Source organism: Cyprinus carpio, chromosome A24 (assembly GCF_018340385.1).
Source record: "Cyprinus carpio isolate SPL01 chromosome A24, ASM1834038v1, whole genome shotgun sequence".
NCBI classification, from domain to species: domain Eukaryota; kingdom Metazoa; phylum Chordata; class Actinopteri; order Cypriniformes; family Cyprinidae; genus Cyprinus; species Cyprinus carpio.
The window spans coordinates 14,188,945-14,201,250 of record NC_056595.1 but is presented as its reverse complement, the minus strand read 5'-3'; the positions used below and the strand labels follow the sequence as shown (position 1 = coordinate 14,201,250).

Genomic DNA, 12,306 nt, shown 5'->3' with positions numbered 1-12,306 from the left:
TTAATATCAAAACTTGTGGTTGTTAACATTAGGCAGTCCCTCCAGGATTTTGCAGAACTTCTTTCTGATTTTTGCGGCCTAAAATGACTAATTTTTCTGCGGCTTTTCTCAAAATTTGTGGTGATATTTGCGGCATTTCTTGTTGTTTTGCAGTGAAAATATACCACAGACAACATTCTTCTAACACTGTTATGACAATGTTAAGAGTGCTTGTTCATCTAAGAAATTTCCTGTCAGATGTCAAATAGACATGTATTAGAATGCATGTAAAACTGCTTCTGAGATGTGTATCAGATTACACAGAAGATGATTCCCAGATCTTTAGCAGACGTCTTACAGATGTAATAAATGTATTACATCTGATAAAATGTACTTTTATTACTGTAATCAAATGAATATATATATATTAGGGAGTGGATATATATATATATATATATATATATATATATATATATATATATATATATATATATATATATATATATATATATATATATATTAAGGAAGTGGAAATGGCCTATGAAAAAATATCGTCACATTAAAAAGAACTTTAAAATTCGGTAATGATTAAAGCTTTGAAGTGCTGGGAAAAGTTGTGTGAAGCATTTAAAAACACTCGAAAACAGACAATTTCTGCCACAAGTTGTTCCTGTAGTTTTACTGTTAAATCAATGGTTTCCACATCAGTGGCGTTTGTTCTGATATCAGCTTTAACAGAATTCTGCGCTGAATTTGAATGCTTCTCACAAGATTTCACAGAGATGTTATTGATTCTGGGGTGAATTCGACTGCTTTCTTCACTGTATCTCCTAGCGCTGCGTATATCAGTGTCGCGTGATCGAGATCAGCCCGCGGCTCAGGCTCAAGGCAGATAAACGGTCTGCGCTGCGTAGCCCAAACGAGTAGTGCGGATTCATTCCGCTCTCGGTTCATTTATCCAGTGTAGCTCTTGTAAATCAGTCATGATGAGAACACAAGGCTGCTCATTCCATTTTTGGAACTGAGAAACAACCTTTCTTTGACTTAATGCACATTGCGATTACGTCACGGGATGCGTCTAAGCCCAAATTCTGCTGAAAATTTGCGGCAATTCTGAAAATTTGCTTGCTTGATTTTGCGATAAATTCAGCGATCGCAAAATCCTGGAGGGACTGGTTAGGTAATGCACTGAATTAACATGAACTAACAATGAACAACTGTAAATTCATTAACTAACATTTACAAAGATTAATAAATACTGTAATGTATTGTTCATTGTTTATGTTAGTTAATACATTAACTAACATTAACCAATGGAAGCTTATTATAAAGTGTTACTGACATTATATTCATAAATTATAAAAAAAAAAAAAATAATAATAATAATAATGTTGTTAATGAATTACAAAACAAAATACACTGTTAAAACAATATTTATGGAATTTTTGGTCAAAATGTATGGAAATTCTTTGGTCAAAGTGTCAGAACGGTCTGGAATTATTTGGTTATTTTATTATTATTTTTTTTATGCAATGAGATTTTTATATTTCATTTTATTTTATAAAAATGCTGTTTTTCTTGGAAGCAATCCTCTATAGTTTAAACAGGGCCCAAATATGATAACTGTGCAATTATTTATTTGCATTCTTAATGCCTTAATACTCTTCCCAGTCTTAATGCCTGCTTCTAATCGTTACTCTTTTTCCAGTAACTCTTCCACAAAAGTTCCATTTCCACTCACAATTTCACACTTTCACTTTGGGCCAGAGCCAAATAAAATATTTCATAAATGTGTCTCTGTTGAAAGCTGTCATCCAGGAGCAGGCAACGCTGCTGCCTCATAATGCCACACTCTCACACAAAGTCACTCCTGATGAAACAGATCATTGCTGTCTCCAACAGACCAACCATTTCATAACATCTCTGAAATGCGGATGAAATTATGGTTTTAACTCTTGGCAGGTAACTTCCCCTCCAGAAACGGGTGTATTGAAAGAGCCGTCCAAACAAACAAACACAGCGTCAAACAGCCTGCAGTCTTGCCTCATATTTGCTTAACTATCTTTCACTTTAAAGTGTCTGTTTGAGGCTAAGCTCTACCCACAGACGTCTCAAGATGAGATAAATCTAGAGAAAATAAACACTTCTGTCGAATCTTCATGTGAATCCTGATCTGTTATTTCTATTCTGGGTCTTCGTGGAAAACAGGGCTAGAAACCACTGTTTGACCATGAGACGTGGACCAAGGGCACACTGCCTGTTCTGTAATGCGATATCTGTCGTGCTGACGAGGTTTTTTGTAACTGCTTCTCACCGTTACGGTAAACAGCCACAGATTTACATGGCTAAATGGCTTTGTACACACTTTAGAGAATGTCACATTTGTATACATGCGCTTCGATATGTCTTTGTGCTAGTACCGGGCAATATATATCAATATTTTTAATCCTTTTGACAAAATTCCGGTGATTTCTATATTTATTAGTTTGTTCTGAAAAGGTGTTTTTTAATTTAATCAAAACCTTCATTATACAGCCATAAATTCCAGTTAAAAATAATCAATTTTTTTTTTTTTTTTTTTTCCAAACAGCTTTGCATTAAGTGAACAGAATACTTATATTTAATTAAATTTCATATATATGCACCAATATAAAGTGTTTCCATAGACCTGGAAATATCAGAGAATTTCAAATGTGTGATTTCCAGGTCTAAAAAATAAGTTAAAATCTTAAAAGATCACGAGAATGTCATGCAAATGTATAAAGATAACTAAATTCATAAAAATTATTTTCCAGACAGATGGTAAAGTCATAAAACAAAAATCATAAAAATTTAATTAATAATATTTTAAGTGTGTGTATGTAGTGTGTGTGTATGTATATATATATATATATATATATATATATATATATATATATATATATATATATATATATATATATATATATATATATATATATATATGTATATATATATATATATATATATATATATATTATATACACACACACACACACACAACACACACACACACACACACACACACACACACACACATGTATCTGTTTATATTATATTTGTTAAAACGCAAATGTATTTTTTACTTTATAAAAATGCCATGAAACTTAAAAAATAAAAACACAAAGTGACACTGAATTACAATATTTTTTTTTTTTTATAACTCTATCATTATTTTTAAAAGTTAATATCCAAATGCTCTCAAACTCCAGAATCGTTATATTGTGAAAATTGAGAGTTTTTAGGAAACTTAATGACCAAATCAAAATCATTTCAGTATACACAGTGTTTTTAAATATTATATCACCTACAATTTAGTTCCAACCATGCCGTGAATATCCGATATATCCCCCAGCCCTTGTTGGTGCTGTGATTTAGTGGCTTGTAGACTCTTCTCTGTGGTGAAGGTGTTTCTTCAGTAGAGTAGCTTTTCCCATATCCTCAAATACCTGCTTGCAGAAGTTCCTTGTCCAAGCCTATTGGGATGGTCTCAGCAGATGCATGTGTGTGTTTATGTCCCTGTGCAATGCATATTGTTTAATCTGCATTCCTGTGTGTGTGTCCACAGGAGTTGATTCCTCTCATTCTGTGTACGGCCTGCCTGCATCCCGAGCCCAAAGAAAGAGACCAGCTACTGCACATCCTCTTTAATCTTATCAAGAGACCTGACGATGAGCAGAGGTGTGTGCGCATTTGGGCATCTGCTCATGTGTAAATGACCAAAAAAAAAATCGGTTTGATAACACTCTGCTGTAATCTTCCTCTCCAGGCAGATGATTCTGACCGGGTGTGTGGCATTCGCCCAGCATGTGGGTCCCACTCGAGTGGAAGCCGAACTTCTGCCACAGTGCTGGGAACAGGTTAGTTCTATACTCATACACGCACTCTCCACATAATTGCTTTTGAACTGTGTAGGCATACTCTGTCATTCACATAAACCAAATGGTCAAAACAACAATTTTGCAACATCCTATTAACTATTTTATCAATACATCTGTAATATTTTTTTATATGTGAGAAGGTTAGCCAATCAAAGCATGGCTGATTTGCATGTAGAAGATGCAGTGGCAAAATAAGCTATACTGTTTATCAGGAAGTATAAAAACGTCATGGAAAACTACATTTATAACAACTTTACTAACATTATAAGTGGACTTGGAAAAAGTACTGTGGAAGTGTAGAATATGGTGCAGTCAAACTTCAATTTTTTTTAGCATTTTTAGCTTTTACTTAATCGGTTTCCAATTTTTAAAATCTTTTTTAAATGGGTTATTTGAATATTTTTATAATGAAATATTTGAACCTTTTTACAGTGGAATCTTTATAATGGAATTTTTAAATATATTTTAACAATGGAACCTTTGAATCCTTTTAGAATAGCATCTTTGAATCTATTAAAATTGAGTTTTTATAATGGAATATTTTAACTTTTTTACAGTGGAATCTTTATAGTGGTGTATTCTTACAATGGAATCTTTGAATCCTTTTAGCATATTTGAATCTATTTAGAAAATAAGCTTGACAATAGAATATTTGAAAAAAAAATTTTGAACAGAATTTAAACTTTTAAATTAAATATTTGGTAAATTAAAAAAAAAACTTTCTATTTAAATCTTTCGAAATGTAATTAAAGACTTTAGTAATTAGATTTCTGTGGACATAGTAAACAATAATTGAGTACTGAATTTTCAAATATTTCAAACTTTTGAGATTTTAATACTTAAACTTAGGTAAGAAAGAATGTATGGAATCTTTTTAGTCTTTTTAGTCTAAAGACTTTTTAATAAATAAATACAGAAGAAACACACAGTGATTGGATATTTATTTATTTATCTTTTGTCCTTTTTTTTTTTTTTTTTTTTTTTTTAGGTTTTAATAATTACACTTGAGTTTAGAAAAGTACCCTAAAAGTTGTTGAAAGACCAGTTGGTTAAAATGTATTTAAAAATGTAAAAGTAGTTACAAAATGGCTCCGAAAGGTTTTATCCATTATATATTTATGAATATTCTATCATTTCTACAATGACTCTCAAACTTAAAGTGTGAATTAAATTGTCCTGAAGCCACTGTAGATCATGTCTGTGGCTTGGTACACATCCCCATGTTTACCGTTAGTTTTAAGGAAATTCTCAAAAGTACAGTACATTCGCAACTCCCCACATGGAACCTATTTCCGCTGAGGAAATAACCTAAACAATTTCAGCGTTTAACACTGAAAAATATGAGCTAATGTGGTTTACAGAGGGTACGGGTGGGTATGCAGTCCTGTGGTCAGAGCTGGGACTGACGCTGCCGTGTTGTGTCTTGTGCTGTCTGTGTTTCTCTCGCTCAGATCAACCACAAGTATCCAGAGAGAAGACTTCTGGTGGCGGAAGCATGTGGAGCCCTGGCCCCTTATTTACCCGTAAGAGACTCCATTCCTCTAAATATAAAACTGGGACACATTAATCATGTTCACCTTTCAACAGTGTCACAGTTAGTGATCGTTAAAACACTAGACCTTCAAGATCACTGCGGTGAATGGTAGTCAAGCAAAAGCATGTTGAAATAATCAAATAATTATGATCAAATAATCAAACCAAGAAATATCAGCATATGCAAAATCTGTTTGCATTTGTGTCCACTTTGATCATGTCTGTATGTGTTGCTATGGAGGATAGCTGTTTGTTTACAGTGGCTGCACATCATAGAGTTACGCTCGGCACTCTCAGCAGGCTGTTGTTCATCTAGTGCAATGAAACAGCCTTAGAATCATTTTAGAACTGAATCTTTAGATACCTTTTTGCATTTTTACAGTTGAATCTTTAGATTTTTATTATTATTATTATTATTATTATTATTATTATTTAGACTCAAATGATCAGATCTTTTATATTTGACTCTTTCAAATGGAATCTTTTGAATCATTTTTTTAGGATTTAATATTTAGAATGGAATCTTTGAATCAGTTTAGAACAGAAACAACTGAGCATTTAGTAATTGAATATTTAGAGTTAATTTATATTTGAATCTTGAGAATGGAGTCTTTCAATCTTCTCTGAGTTGCATATTTATTTAGAATAAAATTTGGACATTACGGTTTTGGGGTCAGTATGATTTTTTTAAAATTATTATTATTATTTTATTTATTTATTTTAGAAATTAATACTTTTATTCAGCAAGGATATGTTAAATTGATCAAAAAGAGACCATTTTCTTTTAGAATGGAATCTTTGAATTTATTTAGAATGGAGTGTTTATAATGAAATATTTGAATCTGTTTAGAATGGATTTTTTTTTGTCCCATTCTAAATGCTTTGCAGGCAGTTCATCTATTAAAAGAAATTTAGAACTGGATCTTTAGACTAGAATCTTTGAATCCTTTTTGGATTCAGTCTTTACAATAGAATCGTTTGAATCTTTTAAAATCTATATTAGGCTCAAATGATCAAATCTTCATTTTCATATTCAAATCTTTAGAATTTCATATTTAGAATGAAATCTTTAAATCCATTTAGAATAGAATCATTTAAACATTTTATAATTTAATATTTGGATTTTAAATAATAATATTTTAAAATCTATTATATATGAATCTTGAGAATGAAGTCTTTCAGTCTTTTCTGAATTGCATATTTATTAAGAATAAAATTTTCCAGTGTTTAAAACAATTTTTCAACAATTTGAGGTCAGCATTTTTACTTTTTTTAAGATATTAATACTATTCAGCAAAGGCACATTAAATTGCTAAAATAAAATGTTTCTGTTTCAAATAAATGCTGTTATTTTGAACATTGTATCTATCAAAGAATTCTTTTTGAGCACCAAATCTGCATATTAGAATTATCTCTGGAGGATCATGTGACACTGGAGTATCTGTAGTTTTCAGTGGCTGTATATCATAGAGGCTCAGCGGGCTGCTCATTTATTAATGCTATGAAACACTTGCCCACATACATCTGAACTGATTTGGCTCAAACGGCGCTCTGATTGTTGGTGTTGTGCCTTTTTTGCTTTTGTGTGCTCTAGTCTGTAATGGAGAGTCTGATGTTTACTCACTTCCTCATGAGAATGAACACTTAATCATTTCGCCAAACACAGCAGAATACAAAATAAAATGTTGTGTATGCAAATTCAGAGCTGGCATGGAAATACAATTATGTGTGTGTGTCTGCAGAAGGAAATCCGAAGCTCTCTGGTTCTGTCCATGCTCCAGCAAATGTTGGCAGAAGATAAAGCTGATATGGTTCGAGAGGCAGTGGTGAAAAGTTTAGGCATTATAATGGGCTACATTGACGACCCAGACAAATACTCCCAGGTGTGTGCATGTTTTGACGCTCAAGTGCAATCCAGTGTTTTTACACTTTTTATTTGACTAGTGTATTCTTATGTATGTCTGCTTTATTTTGTATATGGTTATGTAACAGGGCTTTGAGCTGATGCTGTTGTCTCTGGGTGACCCATCAGAGAGGGTGGTCAGTGCCACACACCAAGTGTTCATTCCAGCATTCGCTGCCTGGTGCACAGAACTGGGCAACTTACAGTCCCAGCTCATCCCCTCCCTCCTCACACGCATCGAGAAGCTGCTCAAGGTGAAAACCAGCACGTATACACACACACACAAACTTACAACCTTGTGAGGACCCTCGTTCCACATTTCCTTTTGTTTTGCATGTTTAGACTTCACCTGGCCCATTTTTAATCTATAATTATTATTATTTTAATTTTTTTTTTAATGGAATCTTTCGATCTTTTCAGGATTGAATATTTAGAATGGAACTTTAATATTTGGAATAATACCTTAGAATCATTTTAGAAGTGAATTTTTAGCTTGGAACCATGAAAGCTTTTTGAATTTAATCTTTACAATATATATATTTTTTTTTTATATAAATATTAAAACTTAATCAAATCCTCTGTTATCTTTCAAATAGAATCTTTTGAGTCTTGGTGTTTTTTTTTAGAATTTAAAAATTAGAATGGAAACTTTCAATCTATTTACTGTTGAATAGAATTGTGAACATTTTGAATATATGAAACATTTTGGATATTTTTGAATATTTGGAATCTAATTTTCAAATCTATAATATTTGTATCTTGAGAATGAAGTCTTTAATCTTTTTTTGAATTGCATGTTTATTTAGAATAAAAAAATTCACAGTACAGATCAAAAGTATGGGGTTTATGTGATTTTTTTTTTTTTTTTTTTTTTTTTTTTTTAAAGAAATAAATTTTGTATTACATTAAATTGATCAAAAATTGAAAGTAAAGAAAAATAGTTACTATTCCTAATTAGTTTTTTTGTGTGTTTATATTATCACAGAGCAGCACAACTGTTTTCACATTTTGATAATAAGAAGAAATATTTCTTGAGCACCAAATAGAATGATTTCTGAAGGATCATATATTACATGTTAAAATATATTAAAATAGAAAGCAGCTATTGTAAATTGAAAAAATTTTTTCACAATATTATTGGTTTTACTGTTTTTTCGACCCAATTAATGCAGCCTCTGTAAACATAAGAGACTTATTTCAAAAACATTTTAAAAAAATCTTAACACCAAACTTAAATTAGAAAACTATATTCAACACAAAAAAACTTAACTCATAATATCAATCTCTAAAAAAATGCCTAAATAAAGTAACTTAGCAAATCATATCCAACTCTACAAGCATGCTCTCTTAGTTCTATTCAGTTATTTAATTCCTAAATCCCTCTCTCTCTCTTCCTCCAACAGAGTGAATATGGTCTAGATGAACACAAGCTGCATATGTATCTGTCAGCACTTCAGTCCCTCATCCCGTCTCTGTTTGCGGTGCTGCTCCAGAACGCCCCCTTCACCAGCCGAGCCAAACTACAGGGCGACGTGCCTCCAATCGAGGGTGAGGGTTGGCCAACGTCAACATGTGCACACACGCGTTTTTCGCTAACATTCTCAGTCAGGCCACGTTTAGCGATGCAGACCTGGCGCCTGACTCAGGGTAACTGTAGGGTTCCTGCCATGTTGAGGTTGCTCTCTGGTTTTGGGCTCACTATCAAAGTGCTCTTTCATTTACGTGCTGCGGCCGCGTCAGATGATTTGCACAGTTATGCTTTTTTGGTGTATTCATGGTTTTAAAATCTGCTTGTGTGTGTGTGCGTACATGTGACCTCGCAGTGACCCGATTCCCGCGGCCAGCCTCCCCGTTACAGGACGTGGCCACCATTGTGGGCAGCCGAGAGCAGTTGGCAGTTCTGCTGCAGTTACATGATCATCAGCTCCAGCATGAAGGGACTACAGGATGGGACAGTTTGCTCTGGGTGGTCAACCAGTTGTAAGTCGATGTCTCACTCACACTCTTCCCCCTTCTGACCTCTGGTTTTTGGCCTCTTTTGCCATTTTTATTGAAGGTGGAGACAGGAACTTGAGTCACTCACTCATGTTGGAGCACCAGGCCACACCTAGAGCGTTAAATGGCATGCATATGTGTTCGTAAAAATGAATCTCTTCATCCCACCCAGATTATTTATAAAACGGGCAAACTAAGGGTCAGAAAGTGTCAGATGACATCATTCATAACAAAGGGCAAACTAATAGGCCACTCCAGATCAACTCACAAGAAAAATGGCAGATGTTATGTAAGAGATGGTTAATTCTTATTAAAAAAAAAAATTGTCTTTTGCAATATTTTTCATTAAAGGGATACTCCACCCCAAAATGAAAATGTTGTCATTGATCACTTACCCCCATGTCATTCCAAACCCGTAAAAGCTTCGTTCGTCTTCCGAACACAATTTAAGATATTTTGGATGAAAACCGGGAGGCTTGTGACTGTTCCATAGACTGCCAAGTAAAATATACTTTCAAGGTCCAGAAAAGTATGAAAAGCATCATCAGAATAGTCCATCTGCCATCAGTGGTTCAACCATGATGTTGTGAAGACAATACTTTTTGTACGTGAATAAAACGCGTTATTCAACAATTTTTCTCCTCTGTGTCACTCCACATCAGTTTAGCGCCATTTTGGCGAATCAGGCAGCGCACGCTCTTCTGTGTCAGCCACGCCACAAGGATAAGTTTTTTACTTATATTTACACTTTGATTTGAAAGAAAACACTGCTGCGAACATCCCAGATTACACAAAACACCGCAACCCTCCTGCTAACAATAACATAAAATACCAAAAAACGATTCTACGCTCTTCTCAGAATAACATCAAAAAATAAAAAATTGTAAATATGTATCTCTTAATATATATATATATAAAAAAAAAATAATTATTTTATATATATATATGTGAATACATATTGTATTAATAATAACAATATATCACACACACACACACACACGTGTGTGTATTTAGATTTATACTTTAAATTTATTAATTTTTTTCCCTTTTTGTATTAATAATAACAGAGGTCATTTACATATCAAAGTCTTTAAAAGTATGAGCAGCACGTTTAAATCAGAAGGTCATATAAATCTTTTTTTATTTAAAATTATGAGTATATTTGATTGTTAAAATAAAGGTACAGTGGTGCAGTTGGATACAATTTAAGGAACAATGTGTTTGAAATCCTTTTAGTGACCGTATTCTTTCTATTCATCACATGTTGCATGTTAATGGCCTAGTTTATTTACATTTACATTGAACCTGATTTTTTTTCTCCACAGTTTACCACAGCTTATAGATATTGTAGGACGCTTCAACGTCACCTCATCCACCTGTGTGCACGAGTTCTGCAGGTTCTTCTGGAGATTATGTCGAACATTTGGGAAAATCTTTACCAACACTAAGGTAGGACAGGTCAAAGACATTTTACAAACATTTCTCTCTATCTATCTTTAACAATTTTTTTATTTATTCATTTATATTTTTTCTACAAATAGACTTGCCCAAATAAACGTTGCTAAATACAGCTTGTGCCACAAATAGTCTGGCTCAGATACTCCCCTCTGCAGTTTCAGTTTAATTTAGGTGTTCTTTTCCCCTCATTTTTGGGTAAAACCTCAATTCCAAGAAATCCTGCGGCTATCTGAGGAGAATGTGGGTGAGTGACTGTTCACTTAACCAAGAATGATACTCCCGCTGTCAGAGGAGGGGCTGGGAAGAGAGCGCACACACACACACACACACTCTTCGTCTCTATATCTCTTTCCCATGCTGGTGTCAAATATGTGTTTTCACTCTTCATGGGATTTGGAAATGGAGCTTTTTCTTTCATTCTTTGAATGTTTATTGAGTTAAAAAAAAAGCCTTTGGTTAAAGTATCTGCCAACAAATCTTGCATGTTGTATCATTTTAATGGTTTGAATTTTGCTAAATTAGTACCAGATGAGTTCAACTAATTCTTTTATGTCTGACTTAACTGAGAGTTTGGTTAAATAAGTTTAGAGATTGTAACAAGGATTGTGTCCTGCAGACGCCTCCACAGGAAATGGCATCCTTACAAAGGCTACGGTGCCGATCTATGCAACCGGAGTCCTGACGTGCTACAATCAGGTAGGAGCATCATTGTACGCCTGGTGTGTGATGTCTTAATTCAGGAAAGCCTCTCTCTGATGAAGTTGTTCGTTTCAGGAGGAGGATCGTAAACTCTTGGTTGGCTTTCTTGAGGATGTCATGACCACGCTGTCTCTCTCCCATGCTCCTCTTGACAGTCTAAAGGCTTCATTTATAGAGCTGGGGTGAGTGTCGTCAGCTCTGTTAAATCTGCATTTCTGCATGAGCTCATCTGAGGCTGCAATTCCTTTAAGCTGATGTAAAATGAGTTGCTCACGAGTGTCATGACCCCGCTGTTGAGACATGTCAGTTTCTGTGCATTAAAGCTTTATTAATTCATCCATTTGACAGGAGTAGTTCACACAAAATTGGCGTTTACTCACCCTCATGCTATTCCAAACCCAGTTGATTTTATTTTATTGGAACACAAAAGCAGATGTTTAACTGTAACCAGGGGCTGTCTAAAAAGTGCAATTAAAAAATTAGATCTCAGAGATATTTTGCAGGGCAAGATTTGTTTATTAATGTAAATGTATAACTTTATATTTATAATTAAAAAATAACTTTACATGTAGTATTTTAATTTCATATTTCAGTTTTAATTTTTTTTTTTTAATATTTAAAAAATTATAAATATGTATATTTTATGTTTTATTTTATTTATGGTTTCATAGTTTTACAATTATTTTAAATATATAATTCCGCACCTTTCTATGCATTTTATATTAATTGGACATTTATAATGTTATTTTATGATATCATTGTTGTAATTATTTTTAAATATTATTACACAATTTTTAAATATTTTTTCAAATTATTTTAATTTGTAATTTTTTTTTTGTT

At 33.2% G+C, this 12,306-nt stretch overlaps 1 protein-coding gene across 7 annotated transcripts in view; it reads left to right on the top strand.

The window, feature by feature from the left end:
• relch (RAB11 binding and LisH domain, coiled-coil and HEAT repeat containing) overlaps window positions 1-12,306 on the top strand; it is a 44,261-nt gene that overhangs the window by 21,685 nt on the left and 10,270 nt on the right. For all 7 annotated transcript variants that reach the window (XR_006153455.1, XM_042714267.1, XM_042714271.1 and 4 more), the window contains 11 exons: window positions 3,566-3,678; window positions 3,767-3,857; window positions 5,330-5,401; window positions 7,154-7,294; window positions 7,404-7,568; window positions 8,718-8,862; window positions 9,138-9,294; window positions 10,635-10,758; window positions 10,963-11,011; window positions 11,384-11,463; window positions 11,542-11,648. Coding sequence is in view for 6 of the 7 variants with exons in the window: in XM_042714267.1 (XP_042570201.1) it covers window positions 3,566-3,678; window positions 3,767-3,857; window positions 5,330-5,401; window positions 7,154-7,294; window positions 7,404-7,568; window positions 8,718-8,862; window positions 9,138-9,294; window positions 10,635-10,758; window positions 10,963-11,011; window positions 11,384-11,463; window positions 11,542-11,648 (1,244 nt within the window). In the remaining variant the exon portion in view is untranslated. The remainder of the gene's footprint in view (window positions 1-3,565; window positions 3,679-3,766; window positions 3,858-5,329; window positions 5,402-7,153; window positions 7,295-7,403; window positions 7,569-8,717; window positions 8,863-9,137; window positions 9,295-10,634; window positions 10,759-10,962; window positions 11,012-11,383; window positions 11,464-11,541; window positions 11,649-12,306) is intronic.